A 21,193-nucleotide genomic window follows, 5' to 3' on the forward strand; every position below is an offset into this window, starting at 1 on the left:
GAAAAAAAAAAAAAAAAACTACTTTTTTTGCTTGTTCATAAGAAACAATTTTTTATCCATTCAAGTTTTATCCTGAAATTGCAACAATTCAGTCACATCCTCAGGCTCCACTTCTAATTCTGTTTTGCTATTCCTACCACATGGGCAGTTACTGCCTCCACTGAGGTCTTAAAGCCCTAAATCATCCATAAGGGCTGGAATCAAATTCTTCCAAACTCCTGTGAATGTTGATATTTTGACCTCCTCCCATGAATCACAAATGTTCTTAATGGCACCTAGAATTCTTTCCAGAAGACTTTCATTTTACTTTGCCCAGATCCACAGAGGAATCACTCTCTATGGCAGTTACAGCCTCATGAAATACATTTCTTAAACCGTAAGAAAATGAAATACATTTCTTAAACCGTAAGGCTTAAAAAGTCAAATCACTCCTTTATTCATGGGCAGTACAATGGATGTTGTGTCGTGGCATGAAAACAACATTCATCACCTTGTACATCTCCATCAGAGCTCTTGAGCAAGCAGGTACATTGTCAACAAGCAGTAATATTTTGAAAGGAATCGTTTTCTTTTTTTTTCCTGAGCAGTAGGTCTCCTCCGTGGGCATAAAATATCCAGTAAACCATGCTATAAACAAATGTGCCATCATTCAAGCTTTGTTGTTCCATTCACAGAGCACAGGCAGCTAGATTTAGCTTCATTCTTAAGGGTGCTAGGATTTTCAGAATGGTCAATGAACACTGGCTTCAACTGAAAGTCACCAGGTGCACTAGCCCCTAACAAGAGAGTCATCCTGTCCTGTGAAGCTCTGAAGCCAGGCATTGACTTCTCTGGCTATGAACGTTCTAGATGGCATCTTCTTACAGTAGAAGGCTATTTCATTTACACTGAAAATCTGTTGTTAGTGTAGCCACCTTTGTCAATGATCTCAGCCAGATCTTCTGAAGAACTAGCACTTTGATATTATGGAGATGGCTTCTCTCCTTTACCCTCATGAACCAACTTCTGCTGGCTTCCAACTTTTCTCCTGCAGTTTCCTCACCTCTCTCAGCCTTCACAGAACTGAAGACAGCCTTGCTCTGGATTTAGCTTTGGCTTAAAAGAATGTTGTGGCTGGTTCAATCTTCTATCCAGATCACTCAGACTTTCTCCATATCAGCAATGGCTGTTTCGCTTTCTTATCAAGTTCACTGGGGTAGCACTTTTAATTTACTTCAAGAGTTTTTCCTTTGCATTCACAGCTTGGCTGACTGTTTGGCTCAAGAAACCCAGTTTTCAGCCTGACCCAGCTTTTGACCTGCCTTCCTCACTAAGCTTAATCATTTCTAGCTTTGGATTTAAAGTGAGAGACATGTGACTCTTCATTTCACTGGAACATTTAGAGACTTAGAGGCCATTGTAGGTTATAAACTGGCTTAATTTCAGCATTGTTGTGTCTCAGGGAAAAGAACGGCATGAAGAAAGGGAGAGATGGGAGTAACGGCCAGTGGGTGGAGAAGTCAAAACACACACAACATTTATCAATTAAGTTTGCTGTCTATATGGGCGTGGTTTGTGGTGCCCCAACACAATTACAATAGTAACATTCAAGATCACCGATCACAGATCATCATAACAGATATAACACTAATGAGGAAGTTTGAAACACTGTGGGAATTACCAAAGTACAAAGAGACACAAAGTGAGCACTTGTTGGAAAAATGGCATCGATAGGTACATTCAGTGTAAGGTTGCCACAAACCTTCAATTTGCAAAAAAATGCAGCATCTACAAAGTGCAATAAAGTGAAGCACAATAAAATGAGATGTGCCTGTAAAACCAACTTAAAACGCCCAACTTCAAAGGCACAATAAAAGCTAGAAATAGCCATGACAATGTAGTCAGGTGCATACATGCAGTAAGTATTTTTATAAAGTCCTGTACTCTTCAAAACAATGAATAAGAAGAGTAGTTGGTATGAATGAAACACTCTGAAAACATTTAGTAACAAGCTATATTGCACAAAAGAATGAGATATTTTTATGTAAGATCTCATGATAGACAAAAATGACTGATATAGTCGAAAATATGCACTGCATCATGGGTGACAGGACTGAATTCCAGCCATACCGGAAGTGCACATGCATCAGGACTACTGCTTAAAGGACTACTGCTAAAGTGTGAGCTGGAGTAATTTTCCTGCTTGGTGGTCTATGTAGACCACCCACGAGCATGCTGCATCACCTGATTTACTCACAAGTCCAGACTTACATGAGCAAGCTTCTTTCAGATGGAGCTTGTAACAGAACTTTCATTATACACAGTTGTCACTACATGCCATCGCCAAACCTCACACATGCCACTGCTGCACCCTGATGCTCAGCAGTGAGGGACTCTCGAGCCTGCTGGGTGGCCAATGTCTCTGCATCCACTTGGAAGTGAGGGGCCCAGCCCTTCTTGGCAGAGATGACTTCCAGGTTGTGGCATCACCTTTGCAGGGTGCCCAGTGATCACTTGGAATGGGTAACACTGGAACCCTCAAGCCTCTGAAAAACCAGGCTCCACAGTAAGAGCCATGTGCTATCTGTTTAACAGCAAACACTTTTAAACACAGGAACTCAGTGCTGGAGAGGTCTCCTTACTAATGACAGCCTATGCAACACAGGCCTTCAGCAGGCACTAAACTTCAACAGGCACTAAAGCCTCTGGGCTAGAAATGCCACCTCTCTGGCTCCAACCACCCCGAGGCACAGTTGAAACATGAAGTTGCACACACACCTAAACAGGGCTCCAGCCTCGATCCCTCCCCGCTCCTGTGCCTTCCCTGCAGGATTCATGCTCAAAGACTCCCAATCTCTATCCCAGGCTCTCCTGTGCACAGACCCAGGTGCCCTGCATATCCCATGGCACAATGGCATCCAAAATCAACATGCTCCCCACCATGCCCACACCTCCAAGGACACCCCTTGTGCCATCCACTCTGCTGTCCTCACAGGCCTGAGTCTCTCCACCCTCTACCTCCATCAGGAGTGGACGTGCACACCAAGGGCTCCTGCACGAACAGGCGAAACAGGGAAACACGCCACTGTGGCGCCTCCCGCCACGCACCAGCAGTCTGGACATCTACCCGGAGGCCGCAGATCTTCCGGAACGGCCCAGGCTGCCCAGGCAAAGACACACAGCGCCCGTCTAGGACTAACCAGTCTGTTTCCCAAACCCAGGCTGACCTACAAGAAATAATGCAAAAAAACAAGATAATATACTTTTGAACTAAAATTCCAGGACTGTGGCTCCTGGAGCTGCCCTTAACACGGAGCACTCACTCTGTTGGACATCTGTTGACAGTGTTGCTCTGTCGTGTGGATCAGAGTCTGGTCCAGGTCCACCATAAGCACAAGCTTCCGGTTCCGGTGCAGTCGCTGCTGGTCCTCCCTTCCTAGCTGTTCTGCTTGCTGAAGTTAAAGAGAAAAAAACAAACATGGCAAAGTCAGAATTCCTGGATACAAAATCAAATTCACTGTTATGAACTAGCACAAAAGGATCTGGCAGGTTAGAAATCCACCTCCATGCATGTCATACCCCCTTGCCATGGGCCCCAGCAGGTCCACCCCATATAGCCAAGGCCAGCTCTGCATCTAACCTGTTTGTGGCTGTCAGACTTGTGATCACAATTTGACAATCTCAATAAATACGCAAACCAATGAAAAATGAGCATGAAAAGAAACCAGTTGTTTCTATAAAACTCAGCTACAGCCAGGCTCAGTGGCTCAACCTGTAATCCCGCGCCTTTGGGAGGCTGAGGTGAGTGGATTGTCTGAGCCCGCAGGTTCGAGACCCGCCTGGGCAGGTGAGATCTCATCTCTACAATAAATAAAAAAAAAAAATTAGCCAGGCGTGGTAGCGCGCACCTGTAATTCCGGCTACTCAGAAGGCTGAAGCGGAAGGATCACCGGAGCCCAGGAGGTTGAGGCTGCGGTGGCCGGGAGCAGCCACTGCACTCCAGTCTGGGCGACAGAGTGAGACTCCAACTCAAAAAAAACAAAAAACAAAAAAAAACTCAGCTCCATGCTATAGCGCAAACAAAGTAAGCCGCAAAATTGATGAAGACAAGTCAGTATGGGTGGAAGAGGACACCCGTCCCACAGAGTGGAGGCAGCAAAGGCGGCTGGCTCTGGCTCAGACACCTATAGGCTCACCTGGCCTTGCACCTGAAAAGACCCAGGGGCCCTAGGGACCAGCGCTGGTGCTTCTGGGAAAGGGCCTGGCTACTCTCGTGAGGCAATGAAGCACACCCGACACAGCACTCCAGGCAGCGTCACTCTTTAGTTCTCACTGTCACCGTGTTCGGTCCCATGAATCTAGAGTAGAACATCTACCATGGCTATCCCTGAAAGGTCGTCAGTCATTCTGTTATGGCAGATACCGCCTGCTCCTTTCATCCTCAAATGCCCAGCTTTGTTTATAAACATACTTTTATTTGTTTAAGTTCAGTAATTCATAAAAGCCAGAACCTCGCATCTGGTGTTTTGCCTTTCCTGTGAAATATAGACTAAAGGACCCCAGCCCAGGAGAACCGAAGCTGCTAGGAAGCCTCAGATCAACATGCCTCAGGTGACTCTAGATGCACAAGGAACATTTGTTGCAGGTGAAAACCCAAGTCTTGTTTTCAGCTCTGTGTGCTGGTGTCTGTTGCACATGCACCTGCCCATCCCTCTGCCTGCATCCACCCATGGTGTGTGCCAGCTACACCACAAATGCCCTCTGGAAACCCACTCCATGCACCTGGACCATGGCTCCTGAAGGCTAGCACAAGCTACCTCCTGCGTCCCACCCTGAATGCACATCTCCCTGGCTGGTCCAGTACATGCTCTGGGGGTGTGATGGCCTCCAAAGCTCCACATTCCACTGTCAGTCACATCCTCCCTGGCTAGTATGGTCAAGAGCTAGCCGAGTCTGCCTGTCCACAGCAGTGTCACAGCACAGGAGGGCGCCTCACATAAGCTGTGGCCTGCAGGCCATGAGTAGCTTGTGCAGCAAACTTGACATGAAGGAAAAGAGAACAGACACAAGTGCAGTTTTCCACTGTCAGGAGGGGAACTCTGTCAGTCACCTAGGGCTGTTTCAGAAATGGCAGCTGCAAGGCAGGCATTTCTCCACTGTCCTTATATGAAACTGACTGCACGGTTGCACACTTACCTCAGAGCTCACCATCAGCTCGGGCACACTATGCACCATTGATACAGTGGCTGTGGACAGTGGCACTTGCTGCCTCCCGTTCTTACTCTGCAGCCTGTGAGCACAAGGAGAGGGTGAGGGTTTCAACTGGGGACTCGCCTTCAGCACATCTGGCTGTGAGAGGCAGGCACTAGCCGATGTCCTGGCTCACATTGCCATCTCATATAGAGCTCCACTCTAGCAAACTGGAGACTCCACTGTTTACAGACAGGAAAATGGGTGAAACACTGAGCTCACAGACCCTCACATGCACACTCACAGAGCACGAACACTCACATGCACACTTAGAGTCACAGTCGCTCAGACACATACCCAGAGCCACAGTTGCTCACGCACATGCCCAGTGCTACAGTTGCTTACACACATGCCCAGAGCCATAAGCAGCTTACACACACTCAGAACCATGGTTGCTTGTACGCATGCCCAGAGCCATAGTGGTTCATACACATGCTCAGAGTAACAGTTGCTCACACTCAGAGAAAGAGTTGCTTGCACGTATGCCCAAAGTGATGATTGCTCACACTCACAGAGGAACGGTCACTTGCATGCACACTCAGAGCCACAGTTACTCGCACTCATGCCCAGAACCACAGTCACTTGTACTCACACTCAGAGGCATGGTCACTTGTATGCACACTGAGAGTCACCATTGCTTGCACACATGTTTAGGGTCACAGTCACTCACACTCAGAGGGATAGTTGCTCACATACACACTCTGAGCCAAAGTCGCTTGGACTCATGCCCAAGGCCACAGTCACTCACACTCACATCAGAGGAACAGTCGTTTGCATGCACACTAAGAGCCATGGTCACTTGCACTCACACCCAGGGCCATGGTTGTTTGCATTCACAGTCAGAGGGACAGTCACTTGCATGCACTCAGAACCATGGCTGCTCACACACACACCCAGGGTCACAGTTCCACTCAGAGGGAAACTTGCTTGCACATACACTCAAGAGCCATGGCCACTTGCATGCATATTTAAGGTTGTGGTGGCTCACACACATGCTCAGAGCCATGGTAGCTCATTCACTGAGAGGGACAGTTGCTTGCATGCACACTCAGAGTCACAGTTGCTTGCATGCACACCCAGGGCCACAGTCACGAACATTCAGAGGAATGGTCGTTTGCATGCACACCAGGGCCATGTCTCTCACACTCACACTCAGAAGGATGGTCACTTACATGAAAATAAAAAGCCATGGTTGCTTGCACACATGCCCAGGGTCACATCATTCACACTCACAGTCAGAGGGACGGTCACTTGAATGCACACCCAGAGCCACGGTCACTCATACTCAGAGCCATAGGAGCTCACCTGCATGCCTAGAATCACAGTCACTCAAGTGCACACCCAGGGCCACAGTCACTCACACTCACACTAACAGGGACAGTTGCACGCACACTCAGAACCATGGTTGCTTGCATACATACCCAGAGCCCTGGTCACTCACACTCAGAGGGATGGTTGCTAGCACGCACACCAGAGCATGGACACTCAAAATCATACTCAGAGGGAAAGTCGCTTGCATGCACACTCAGAGCCTTGGTTGCTCACACTCACACCTGGGGTCAGTTTACACTCAGTTGCTCATATGCATGCCCAGAACTATGGCTGCTTGCACACATGCTCAGGGCCATGGTCACTCGCACTCACACTCAAATTTGTAGTCACACTCAGAGGGATGGTCGCTTGCATGCACACTCAAATTCATGGTCACTCACAAGCCTATTCAGAGTGACCACTTACATGCACACTCAGTCACGGTCACTTATATGCACACCCAGGGCCACAGGTGTTCATACTCACTTGGAGAGAGACAATGGCTCACACACACACAGGGCCACGGTCGCTCACATACTCAGAGGGACAGTTGCTCCTGTCATAGTTCTCTATGTAAATAAACTCCAATTCATACAGAAACAGAAACAGGCCCCCAAACATGAAAATATAGGCAAAAAGAACAGCAAGAGCATCTCATAGTGCCAAACTGTTAGAGACACCACTCGGCCTTGGGGGAACATCGGTCCCACACGTTGAGAGGAGGGGAAATGAGCTCTGCTGCAGATGCGCATGAGCAGTCCCCAGCACAGGGCACCACTGAGTGCTTTCGGGAAGAATGGAAACAGAAAGGACTAGTCCTCAGGACACCAATGTGGTGTGAGGATGGCTAAGAGGGGTCTGCGTGGACAGGTGGGGACCTAGAGGCCCCATTCTGGGCCTCCACCGTTCCTTCCTTAGTGCACCATCATGGAATGTCATTGGGCACTCACAGATACTCACTGGGTAAGGTCTTGGCCGCACTCAGCACACAGGCCTTTCATGACAACAGGATGGCTGCATGCATCCAACCGCACCAGGACTGCCCTGTGAGAAACAAGAGAGCGCCTCAAAACTCATGGCCATAGCACATGGAAAGAGTTGCAAGCAGAATGGGAACTCTACACTCTTGTTCCCACCCAATGGCACCACGTCATTTCAGGTGGGTCTACGACCTGTCCAGCTGCATTCCTGTATCCACAGTGAAGGGAGTTCCCATCTGTTGGTCCCATGCACAACAAAACAAATCACAGGCACCTCTGCAAACAGGCTGGAAAACACAACACAACCCCAGCCCTGTGCTAAGTGTGGACCAGCCAACCCAACCACAGCCACCTAGTCAGAAGAGGAGACCCAGGGACAACACCAAAATCATCTTGAAATACAGTCAATTATTCTATGTGATCCTCCCTCTGCTTCTGATAGCGAATTTACAAACCAAAAAACCTTCTTCATTTTCTACAGTAAGGAACAAGTAGGTATAACACCAAAAAGCAATAAACTATCCCCACACGCTATTACCTGGCTAGAGAGGTGATGACTCATCTGTGTTTTTCTGACAGAGCGATTGTAACATTCCTGGCTTTTGTACAAACACAGAAACTATTTTCTTTGTATGTGCAAACACCGGTCACTGGTGGCCATCTTGGAAGAAGGGGTTGAATCTAAAGGCTGTGAGATAAGAGATGCCCCCAGCATCTGTGAAGGGGCCCACCACCCCCAGAAGCCACCATGTTGGTCCAGCAAGGACCTGCCACAGGGACACGGGAATATCTGCCATCGGGGCCTCTCCAGGCAGGAGGCGGACACAGTCTCCAGGGCTACAGCCACATCCAGGAAACAGCCCACAACCAACTGTCCTATTTTCCCTCCAAAGAGCAGTGACTGCTTCCTGAGCGAGACTCAGAGCCCTACAAAGGTGCGTTTTACTGGCCTATGTCTTACCCATGGAGGGCCCATACCTACCTGCTGCAGGCCAGACACAGTGCTGGGACTGCGCCTAATGGACAGGTGAAGCACCTGTCCTGGCTGGGGCAGGATTCACTACCCCACACAGCACCCCACGGCTGAGGAGTGGGAGGAGGCAGGGGAGTCAGGGCAGGGAGGCCGGTGGGCACCACTTTACACTCATCGTCCGAGGCAAGCATCTAAGAGCTCACCTCCCTGCTGGGCTCCCATGGACAGGTGTGCACTTGGGGCCCTCCAGCTGCCCCTCACATGGTGGGAGTAACTAGGAGTGAGAACAAAGCACAAGGAAAGAGGCCCGAGCACAGCCTCCTCCACGGCCTCCCCTTTGTACAGCGAGCAGATGGTCCCTATTTCCTCACTTCACTCACTTGTAAACTGAAACTTATGGTGTGGGAGTTATCTCCTCACAAGTCCCAAAAATGTACTGGGCAGATTTCACCAGCCTCCAGTAAACATGTTACATGAGAATTGCCCACTGTATCTCTAGAGTAATCAATAAACAGGTGCTTTTTTTTTTGTAGAAACTGACAAGCTGGCTCTGAAACTTACATGGAATGCAGGGAACCTGGAACAGCAATTCTGAGGAACAAAATCAGAACCTCCACTACCTGATCTCGAGACGGCCTAGACATGCATCGCAGACATGTGGAAGAGCATTCAGAAAGACACGCACACTTATGCCTAAATGATCATCCAGAGGGCCAGCTCAACCAGGGGAGGTTGTCGCTGAATAAATGGGCTCTACACGCGAACTAAAACAACTGAAAAAACGGAACAATCACCAAATGCCTATAAAGCATGTGTGTTGCAAAGACTTTCTTCAGTCTGTAGTTTACCTTTCATTTTCTTAACAATGTTTTTCAAAGAGCAAAAGTTCCGATTTTGATGATGTACAATGTATTACACTGGGTTTTGTTTTTGTTTTTTTTTTTTGAATTGTGATTAAGAAATCTTTGCCTTATGCAAGGCCACTAAGATTTTCTTTCAGAAGTTTTACAAATTTACTCTTACGTTTAGGTCTATGATCTATTTTTTACTTACTCTGCAAAAGGGCTGAGATCAAAGCTAAGGGACTTTATTTGCAAATAGGCTCTAAGTTCTGTGCTGCTGCACTCAGACTGCCACGTGCAGTTCCAGAGATCACAAGTCTGAAATGGGTCTCCCTGGGTCAAACCAGGATGTTACAGGTCTGGTTCCTACTGAAAGTTCCAGAGACGAACCTGTTCCCTTGTCTTTTCGGCGTTTAGAGGCCACAGCCAGCTTCGGCTGACATACCCTCCACCACCCTCGCAGCCAGCATCAGTGAAGTCTTCACGGCCTTCTCTCTGTTCTCCTCCCACTGCCACTCCTTCCCCCAGCCACAGTGGGAGGAGATCATTCTGCCCACCACACAGGTGTATAGCTGTTTATACATCTGTTCAAGATGGTCTTCTCACTGAACTTCCTTGCCACCTCTGTGGACATTTGCCAGGCCACGTATTTGTAAGTCTGTTCCATGTCTGTCTTTACACCATTACCACATTACCTGGACTATTATAGCTTGATAATAAGTCTTAAAACCAGATAATAAAAGCTCTCCAATTTTGCTCTTTTTCAAAATTGCTATTCTAGGTTTCTTGCAATTGCACGTAAATTTCAAAACCAGCTTATCAATTTCTACAAAAAAACGCTCACTGGGTTCTGCTTTGGGCTGCCTACAACTAGCATCTCCTGGCACCAAGGGCAGCTCCGCCTTGTTCAGTCCTACCTGCCCACACACAGAAGTCATGACCAACAACCTGTCAGTCACAAACAGACATGCTGGTTCTAACCCTTCACATCCCCTGCACATCAGCCTGTGACTGCTAGGGCTGCTCCCCCTCCTGCCTGGGCTTCCCAGTGTCCTCCACCTCCCATGTCAACTCTGGGAAGCCATGTGACATCTCCCATGGTGGCACTGAGCTGCCACCAAGGATGGGGTAGAAAAGTCACATTGGAGGCTACTCCAAGAGCTACCTGGGCAGCTCTTGCTGGCATGTCTTCCCCAGAGCACAGGTGTGAGCACTTTGCTCAGGTGTGAGCACTTTGCTCCCTCTGCACACAGCGCTCCCTTGGAGTCAGCCCAGCTCAGAAGTCTGAACAAAGTAGCCACAAACCAAGCACGGGGTGCACTGCCTGCTCCCAAGGGCTCAACAAGAGGGAAGACTCCATGGATTAACAAGTCAGACAGGGTGATGGCCAGAGACATCCACAGAGCAGGATGGCTAATGTAGTTGATCAGTTTTACTTGAACAGCTTCCTAGAAGAGGTACCTCCGGGTTTTGACAAATGAGGAGGAAGGAGGCAAGGGTAGAAATGAAGGACAGGCAAGGTCAGCAGCAGGGTGAGGGCAAGGACTCCTGGGTCAGGCACTCTGTGGGAGCCGCACACAGTCTAAGCGCTCCTTGTGCTCTCAGCAATGTGGACCAAACTCCAACCTTCTCCAAAAAGTCTTTCCTGCACTAGTCGTGCGAAGGAGTCATGCGAAGTTCTGTAGTGGGATCAAAAGGTCGCCTATCTTATTCTAATGTGTGGTTCTTGCCCCCCCCCCCCAGATATGGGCAGCAGCTGGAGACCTTCTGGATGTCATGACTGGGGGCCAGCTGTTGACAATGAGAGTGAGGCAGGGACATTACCAACTGATATCATGCCCACAGCCAAGATATCCAGCCCAGAAAGCCAATGTGTACAAAAGTTGGGATACACTGGTGTAGACCGGGGCCAGATGGGTCTTTCCTGGTGGACTGGCCCACTGGCTGAGTGTATTAGCTGCCTGGCATCCTCAACCTCCTAGAGACATCCATCTCTGGTGAGGATAGCCATCAGCCAGGAAGCCAACACTCCACAGGGCTCCAGTCCCACAAAAGAGGCCTCTGATAGCTTAAATCACCAAACACTCCTGAGTACCATGCAGAGCCTCCAACTCCACGGTGACACCTTGTGTGCGCATCAGGAAGGAACTACGCAAAGAGCACAGGGTGTGTTCTCACAAATCTATCTGATCCTTCATAACATACATCTGGATTCCCCAAATGTATCTATTCTCCTTGACATATGGCCTTATTTCTACCTATATGTGCTAAGAATACCAAAATCTAGATTCATAAAAATGTTAAAAGAAACATTCACTACATTTAAACTCAATCTTTCCAACTCCAAGTGGTTCTGCAATCCTGTCCCTTGTCAGCAGGCATCTGGGTGACTGTAGCACCAGCACAGTGGCTGCGAATATGCCACAGCTCACACTAGATGAGGCTCAACAGACCAGGCCTCCAGCACAGGCAGGGCGCTGGCTCAGAAAGATGGGGTGGGGAAAAGTGATCAAGTACAAAACACAATACCATGCAATCTTCTTAGACTATTGAACTTTGAAACACCAATGTGCGAAAACCTAGAAAAGTAGTCCACAAACTCTACAGCCCATGCAACATCACATCTGGAAATCAACTGCACAAATAAATTAGCACAGAATGCCAAAGTCACGGCTGCCAGTCCAAGGGGAAAAGAGTGATTAAACACACCACCATCTCCAGTCAACAGAGGAGGTCTCTAGTCTTAACAGAGAGAAATGCAGCATCTGAGACCACTGTCTGCTAAAGATAAAGTAACACCCTAGGTGCTGCTGTCAAGTCCTTGCTGCCTGTGTCCATATGCCCAAGTTCACCAAGATCCAGTCTAGCAAGCATCTATAGCCCAGGAGAAGGCACCAGGAGAACACAGTGTGTGAAATACACAGATCAGGTATGGTCCAGTGACACTCCAGGGGACATACAGACCCCCGATCCATGGTTTCCCTTCTGAGATTTCAGTTACCATATTCACATAACTTTTACCACAGTATATTGCTATAATTGTTCTATTTTATTATTAGTTATTGTTGTCAACCTCTTGCTGTGCCTAATTTATAAATTAAACCTTATCATAGGTTGGAGTTAGGGTGTAAGAAAAAGGAGGCACCATCCATAGTTCCAGGCATCCACTAGGGAACTTGAAATGTGCCCTGGCAGATGAAGGGGAATGACTCATTGCATGCTTCTTGGACAGTTTTGCCCTTTACAAACTTCAAAAAGCCTCAGGTGTGTATCTACGCTAATTAACTGCTTGCCCGCCCCCACTAATAATAACCTGTGGCCCTGTGAACAGCATTACAAAAACACGTCTAAATTAAAAGGAGGGGGAAAAAAGATGTTATTTCCATCCCAATGAAGACAACCCAAAACCACCTTGTGGGATCAGAGTCAAGTGTGACACCATCCCACCAGACTTTTTCTTCCACACCACTGCATGGGCTAAAAAATAATTCTCATAGTGATGGAAGGGCAGAGAGAAAGAAAAGAGGACTAGAAAAAAACATCTTTTTTAATACAAGCTATTACTATCCTTCATCTCTGAAGACACTAACACAAAACAAGGATAAAAATGCTGAATGGCCAGACACGATGGCTCACACCTATGATCCCAGAGACTCTGGAGGCCAAGGTGGGAGGATCACTTAAACCCCAGAATTCGAGTCCAGCCTGGGCAACCTAGCAAGGTCCTGACTTTAAATTAATTAATTGATTTTAAAAGCACTGAACAAATGTCAGTGTTTCTAGCCTCTACACTACAAACAGAAAAATATTACCAGACCTTAAAAAGGGAGTGATGCGTTATGAATTATTTAATACTAGCATCTACAAATGCAAAAAACATCTTGACCAAAGAACCCAGCCCAAGAATGTCAAATCTGTCACCCATTAATATTCACTTTTCTGGTCTGTCATGCATGACATGCAATTTCCAAACAAGTTATTCTACCTAAAACCCACAAGTACAGCACTAAACTCTCCTGGTTCTGGACTCAGTTCTCTAACATAAGGTACAAGAGCCCGGGGTGGATCAGAGGCCAGAGCTTGCCCTGGACATGGACAAGTCACCATTGAGTGCTGGCTCCGAAAGACCCAAGCTTCTCCCTTTACAGATCAGGAGAACATAGAGGCCTCCTCTAAGTCCTCATATTCTGAGTACAGAAGTGTATTTGGAGGAAAGAGTAGATACTTTTGCACCTGAATTGTGGTTTATAAATGTCATTCTCCCCTAAGAGGGAGGACTTCTTGGAGAAATGACTGAATCCTTATACCAGAACTGACAGAATCACAAGAGTCACACCCCAAGATCCATGAAGCCAGGCCACAGGGGCCTCATGAAGGATACCTACCCGGGACTGATGGAGCCAGGCCACAGGGGACCTGTAGTAGGCCCCCACTCAGGATTGACGGAGCCAGGCCACAAGGGCCCGTGATGGGCCCCCACCTGGGACGAGGGAACCAGTCTAACTCTAACAGGGGCCCCATGAAAGATGCCCACTGACCAAATGTGGGATAATTTGAGCATCGAGGCAAATACAACAGTAATGGATTATAAACTTTTGAACAAATTAAGAATCTATAAGTCTGTTCTGCTAAGTAAACATGTTAATTGCTTGTTGCTATATAGAATGCCAACCAACAAATGGAGGAAAGCTGGAATGGAGAGCATCACCACTGGACACCAATCCAGAAATTAAGAGATCAGGCAGAAATCATCACCAGATACCAACAATGGCGGGTCACACTTTGGTGAGAATTTAGGTATTTACATAGTAACAAAGTATCTCTCACAAGTTACTTAATTACAACAGGAAAAATAGTAACCTGCTAGGGAGCCCTGCAGATACCACTTAACTAAACTGCTACCACTGAACAAATGATGGGGCACTGGGTGGTCATGTGTCTCCTGAGGGATTCCCTGCTCTGGGACAGTCCCGCCCAAGTGCACAACTTGTGATCTACCCAAGGGAAATCCTACAACACAACCAACCAATAATGCTAACGAGAGGAAGAAAAAAAAGGAGCTGGCACATGAGCTTCCAGAGCCAAATGCAATGTGGAGTCCAGGCTTTGCTTTTGCTACACAGGACATCTTAGGACCACCAAGGAAATCTTAGAGCAGAACACAGCACTGCACTGATGTTCATTTCTGAAACTGAACGCGGGACAGTGGTTATGAAAGAGAACGTCTCTTCTTTTAGGACCCTGAAGTGTTGAGGGGTAAAATGACATCACACCTGCAACTTACCCTTCAATTTTTTAGAAAGACAGCATGTGTGCACACACAGGAAAGAAAGAGAAGCTGGAAATCTGGGTGAAGCTTCTGTGAGAATTCTATGAACTATTTTTACAACTTTTCTCTAAATCTGAAGTTATGCCCAGAAAGAGCCTGAAAGGAAAAGTGTTCTTGTTTCATCTTTAAGGAGTAGCCACAGCGGTGGTGGGTACTCAATGGGACTGCCTACTCCAGTACCCAATCTGCAGCAGGGTGGAGGGCAGGTGCCATCACAGAGAGGTTACCTGGAGCTCAGACAGAGCCACCCTGGAGAATGTGGACAATCAGGCTCCATCAGAGGTTACAGAACATGTAGCTGTGAAACACAAAGTCTGAGCATCTGCAAAAGGAGCTAAAACAAGAGTAGGCTGACCTCACTCCCCGCACCACCGGACATCCCCACAGAGGCAACCCTGAGATTTACCACAGGATTCTGTGCAGACCTCCCCAAAGCTGAACACATTGCCATTGCGGTTCAGAGTCATGCGACACAATTTGATTTTCCTAACCTATTTCAGTAGCACACAGAACTACATGCACCATCCCCTCCGGACTCCACTGCTTTCTTTGCTGGGAAAACTTGCAGGAAGCGGCTTGATTCTAAATGCTTCCAGCCTTAAAAGTAACAGCCATCTGTGGTATGCTCAGGACAGAAACTAGCGCCATGGTGTATATCTGTGAGTTGATGGACTCCATCATCCCACCAACATATGGCCAGCACACACAAAAAAACGCATCAATCAGATGAAACCAGCAAGAGCCACAATTTACAACACCACATGAAAACTACTGGCTTCTAAAAGTCATTTCAAAATACAAATAAGCTGAATTTTGGCTCAAGTTCCTCTTGAAATTATAAGGAATTTTATTCATATATAATGCTTAATTTATAATATTTAAATCTCTTAATAATCTTTAAAAAGCATATCCATTCTTTAAAATATTATCTAAATATTTTGAAAGTGATTGGCATCGTTCCCTCTAGATTCTCTTTCTCCCCTAAGCATAAAAAGCAAAGAACTCACATCATTTATTTTTAGCTTTGATATCAGTATTTCTGCACTGTTTTAAAATACATATAAAACTGAAAATTCATCTATTCCTCTGTTCCCAGATATTTGATGATTTCATATAACCTACTTTAAAATTAACTTTATTTATTTTTTGAGTTGTAGTGGCACAGTCTCAGCCACCACATACTCGACCTGCTGGGCTCCGGCAATCCTTCAGCTTCAGCCTTCCAAGTAGCTGGAACTACAGATGTGGGTTACCACGCCTGGCTAATTTTTGATTTACTGTAGACACGAGGTCTCGCCAAGTTGCCTGGGTGGGTCTTGAACCTGTGGGCTCCGCCAATCCACTTGCTTCAGTCTCCCAAAGTGCTGGGATTACAGGCTGAGCCACCAAGCCCAGCCTAAAATTAACTTTAAAGAACACATAAAAATTGAAATAAATCTGATAATGCAAACACAATTTCTTAAAACCTACACACCACGTGTAGGCAGAAATGTTTCAAAGCCTGTTTGAGTCAAAGACCTTTATTTAAAGGTAAGATCAGACACACTTATTAATAAAACTCTGCAACAAAGTTAAACCACATATGCACATGAAACCAAGGAAATCAAAAGATCCACTGGTTTTCTGCTAGGTAAAAACTGGGGATTGCTGGGCATGGTAACTCATGCTTGCAACCCCAACACTTTGAGAAGCCAAGGCAGGAGAACTACTTGAGCCCCAGAGTTCAAGACCAGCCTGGGCAACATAGCAAGACCTCATTTCTGCAAAAAATAAAAACTAGCTGGGTATGGTAGTGCATGCCTGTAGTCCCAGCTACTCAGGAGGCTGAGGCTAGAGGATTGCCTGAGCCCAGGAGGTTGAGGCTGTGGTGAGCCAAGACTGTGCCACTGCACTCCAGCCTGGGCAACAGAGTGAGACTTCGACTCAAAAACAAAAAACAACATGAGTGAGTAAGTAAAAAGAGACTATAAATGAGTAGGCATATTTGGAAAAATCTAATTGTTGAAGATGAGTTAGATAATAGATTACATACAGATAAAATGAGATTAATAAACTGGAAGTTAGAGCTACCCACAATGTTTGTTCTGAGACAAGGTCTCACTTTGTCACCCAGGCTAGAGTGCAGTGATACAATCATGGCTCACCAGTCTTAACCTCTGAGGCTCAGGCAATCCTTCCCAGTAAAGACAGGCACAGACATATAGTATCATTTTAACTCTGTCTCATGGCTGAAATGCAGCTGACCCCAGGGAGAGCAGCTCAGAGACACAGGGACAGAGGTCTCTTGGGCTACACACACACCATGAGACGCTAGGCCTCTTACTCCTCACAGGCCATCCATACACCATAAGATGCGGGGCAGAGCAGAACATTTTGGAACCTCAGTTTGCCTCCTGTAGGGAGGACAGTCCTCACTTCTACCACATAGGATGAAGCACCATGAAAACATACAATCCCATTACAGATCAAAATGACAACCCAGTGAGTAGTGTAACTACTTCCAAATGCAGTATCTTTAGGTTCCTAGAACTTCTCTTTGTTAAGAGGAAGCAATGACATGCACAAATGCTGCTGATGACAACAATGGTGAAGGCAATTAGAGCAATACAGCCACATGTGCCTGGCTTCTGTTGGTACTTTTTATATATTCACTCACACCTGCTGTTTACATATGGAGGCTCCATGGGGCCACAGCTCCCATTACCTCTCTCAGCAATGCTCTGCTTCAATAGCCAGCACTAAAAAATACAAGGCTCATTCACACACACCAATAGGGGATTCTTCTTTGCTTTGTGACATTCCACGTTATAAATAATTTTTTAGTTCCTTGTAGATTCTGGATGTTAGGCCTTTTTGTCAGATGCATAATTTGCAAATATTTTTTCCCATTCTGTGGGTTGTCTCTTTACTCTCTTAATGATTTCTTTTGCTGTGCAAAAGCTTTTCAGTTTGATGAGGTCCCAAAAGTCTATCTTAGCTTTTGTAGCATTCACTTTTGGGGTCTTAGTCATGAATTCATCGTCTACGCCAATGTCCAGAAGGGTGTTTCCTATGTTTTCTTCTAGGATTCTTATAGTTTTGAGGTTTTATGTTTAGGTCCTTGATCCATGCTGAGTTGATTTTTGTATATGGTGATAGGTAGGGGTCTAGTTTCATTCTTTTGCATGTAGTTAGCCAGTTTTCCAAAAACCATTTGCTAAATATGGTCTCCTTTCCCCAGTGATTATTATCAGTGACTCTGTCAAAGATGAATTTGTTGAGAGACCAAAGTAAAAGGAAAAAAACACCTCATTAAAAAGTGGACAAAGGATATGAACAGACACTTCTCAAAAGATGGCATACAAACAGCCAACAGACTCATGAAAAAATGCTCAGCCTCACTAATCATCAGAGAAAAGCAAATCAAAACTACAATGAGATACCACCTAACTCCAATAAGAATGGCCGTGATTAATAAGTCAAAAAAACAGATGTTGGCATGGGTGTGGAGAAAAAAGGAACGCTTCTATACTGTTAGTGGGAATGTAAGCTAGTTCAACTACTATGGAAAGCAGTGTGGCGATTTCTAAAAGAACTAAAAATGGATCTTACATACAATCCAACAATACCTCTCCTGGGAATATACGTAGAGGAACATAAATCACTTTAACAAAAAGACATCTGCACATGCATATTTATTGCCGCACTATTCAGAATTGCAAAAACATGGAACCAACCCTGTTGTCCATTGAAAGTAGACTGAATAAAGAAAATGTGGTACATATACATGATGGAGTATCACACAGCCATAAAGAAGAACAAAATCATGGCCTTCGCAGCAACTTGGATGTAGCTGGACACCAGCATACTAGGAAATATCACAGAAACAAAGAACTGCATACTGCATGTTCTCACTCATAAGCAGGCCCTGAGCACTAGTCACATTAGCATAAGGATGGAATCGGCAGTCATTGGGCACTGCTGGGGGAGGAAGGGAGGGGGGAAAGATGTGGGGCACGTGACAACACAATGGGTACCTGGTCCACTACCAGCACCGCTCAGGCCTGTCCACTCCTGCACGCAGTCTCCACAGACAAGCTACTATCAAGCAGCCAATGGCAACAGGGTCAAGAGCCCCCTTTTTTAAAGCAAACAGCACCAAGTCCAAATGCTCCACACAATCACTCGGGCTGCTGTGATATCTGTTCTCTGAAAGCTGCAGTTTAATACATCTAATGATATTTCTTCAAAGACACTTCATTCCTTAAAAACAGGTATTTGTATGTGCCCTGGGACAAAATCAAGATGAAGGAACGATAACAGGCAGAAAACCAACCTACACACATGCTCAAGTCCCACAGTTGGCCCTCCCTAAACATGGTCTTTGCATCCATTGAGTAGTGTTGGACATGAAATCCACAGATGCAGACAGCAGACTATTTGGTAAACAAAACCCACATAAAAGTGGATCCCTGCAGTTCAGATCGTGTTGTTCAAGGCTCTACTACTATAAGTTGGCTGGTGAAGACTTATGAGCTAAAACTCACGGGTGGAGAATCCATTACTGATGGCTGTAAGTGAACGTGTGGGGGTCCTGACCTGCAGTTCTTGGGGACGCCTGCAAAGCCATCACAGACCTGAACTTCAGGACACTGCTCAGCAGAGCAAATCACCAGTAAAGCATCTTCTTACAAAATCTTCAATGAGTGACTTAACCTAAAAATTGCCAATGCATTCCCCAAAGGTACAGCAGACATTCTGGGGGAGGTCAACATACACAGCCTCAAAAAGTAGGGTAACTCCTGGGGAACTCAACAGTGCAGAGCCATCAGCAACAAACTTACCTGTGGAATTCAACCAGAGGAGGCTGCCCAAAGTCATGAAACTAACTTGAAACAAATGATCAGAATTGCCAGAAGAAACAAACAAGTTACTCACCTGCTTAGGCCTCAGTGGTCCTTTCTGTACAGAGAAACAGAATTAAATGCCAGAAGAGGGCTTCAATTTTGGGGTTTTGTACCCAGTGAACACACTAGCATTGAGCTTCACCTCCATAACCACAATGGACTAGTAGACAGAGTGCTAGGAAGTCAAGTCACTCTTCTGATGATGACCAGGGTACCCTCCAGAAGCTATGCAGATGGCTCCTGTGGGGCTTGGGAGGCACAACCCTGAACCCATCAGCATTCAGTGGGCAGTAGTGTGCACCTGCACCAAAAGCCAGGGACCAGGCTCTGTCTCAGAGGTGGAGCCAGCACATTCTCCTGCTCTGGTCCTTGCTCCTGCAGAGCCAGGTGTGCAGTAGATACTCAAAAGAAGCCAGAGTGGCGTGACACCCATGGGATGAGGAACAGAGGCCACGAAGGGGAGGGTATGAGTGGATACCACAGAAAGCCACATCCTTCCCAAGGGTGTTCTCACACCCAGCTCACCCCCAGCCCACTACAGGCAGAATGCTCACCTCTCCCTAGAGTTTTTGTTCCTTTCCAACAAAACAACCAAGGCCACGTGTTCACTCACACACCCACAGTCCACCCATCTCAGAATACAATCCGGGAAAATGTAGAGTACATGTGTTCTCACTTCATTAGGGGAAACACAGTCCCTGTGGGGTTAGGACACAAAGCAGACAGCTAAGAAGCTGATCACATAGCCACTTATCACCCTGTCACCTCAGCAGAGCCCAAAAGCCACCTCTTCCCTAGACAGGATATAGAACTGCACCAGGTTTTACAAGTGCGTTTCACAAAGTTTACAAAACTTTACAAATGTGCACACACCCAATAGTTTACGTTCAATAACAGGTCTGGAGCCTGCCCTATCAGCCCGCACTCATAGCACCCCAAGTAGCCCTGGTCTACAAAAGTGGAGTTAAAGGGATGGGACACCATCTACCACGGCAAAAAGTATGGAAGCAATTGTTTCCCCAAACACAGCAACTTCGGATCCCTAAGAACTTTTCTCTTTGAACTCAAAGCGCCTCCCAGTTGATAAAACCACAGGTGGGGACTAACCAGCTTTGAATGGCATGGCCTCCAGTCCCCTTCCAATGCTCTCACTGGGCCCAGCCTGAGGGCGCCCTGCCAGGCCCAGGACCGGCCCCCCCCCGGGGTCCAGGACGGCCTCTCCAGACCCAGGATCCCCAACCCCGACTCCAGACCTCCTCCCTGGCCCAGGATCCCCCTCCCGGACCCTGGGCGCCTCTCACTGGACCCAAGATCCCTCTCCTCAGGTTCAGGAACCCCTCCCGGACCTAGGGCCCTCCTCGAGGACCCGAGACCCTCCCCTCCCAGGACCCAAGACACCCCTCCCGGACCCAAGGACCCTCCCCTCCCCGGACCCAGAAACATTCCTTCCCGAATCCCTCCTACCCGAATCCAGGACGCCCATCCCCGGACCCAGAACGTCCCTCCCCGAGCCCAGGACTCTCCTCTAAGGACCCACCCCCCCCGCCCCGGCCCACTCACCCTGGGGCCAGCAGCTGGCCAGGCTGCGCACACAGCTCCCGCACCACCCCGGCGCGCTCGGACCGGAGCCTGCGGCAGCCGGC

The 21,193-nt window shown here is 47.1% G+C and overlaps 1 protein-coding gene across 2 annotated transcripts in view; it reads right to left on the reverse strand.

Moving 5' to 3' along the window:
• Window positions 1-21,155, reverse strand: part of CTDP1 (CTD phosphatase subunit 1) — an 80,509-nt gene extending 59,354 nt beyond the window's left edge. Inside the window, exons 1-4 of one of the 2 annotated variants that reach the window (XM_008064263.2) lie at window positions 21,111-21,154; window positions 7,501-7,584; window positions 5,176-5,269; window positions 3,303-3,431 (exon numbers count right to left, since the gene is read on the reverse strand). In XM_008064263.2, the coding sequence (XP_008062454.1) occupies window positions 3,303-3,431; window positions 5,176-5,269; window positions 7,501-7,541 (264 nt within the window). In that variant the 5' untranslated portion in view covers window positions 7,542-7,584; window positions 21,111-21,154. Of the gene's footprint in view, window positions 1-3,302; window positions 3,432-5,175; window positions 5,270-7,500; window positions 7,585-21,110 lie in introns of both variants that reach the window. The other variant, XM_021715387.1, reaches the window with a different exon arrangement.
• Window positions 21,156-21,193: the final 38 nt, after the last annotated feature.

The sequence above is a fragment of the Carlito syrichta genome, unplaced genomic scaffold, assembly GCF_000164805.1.
Source record: "Carlito syrichta isolate Samal-C Ts95f unplaced genomic scaffold, Tarsius_syrichta-2.0.1 Scaffold100632, whole genome shotgun sequence".
NCBI lineage: Eukaryota > Metazoa > Chordata > Mammalia > Primates > Tarsiidae > Carlito > Carlito syrichta.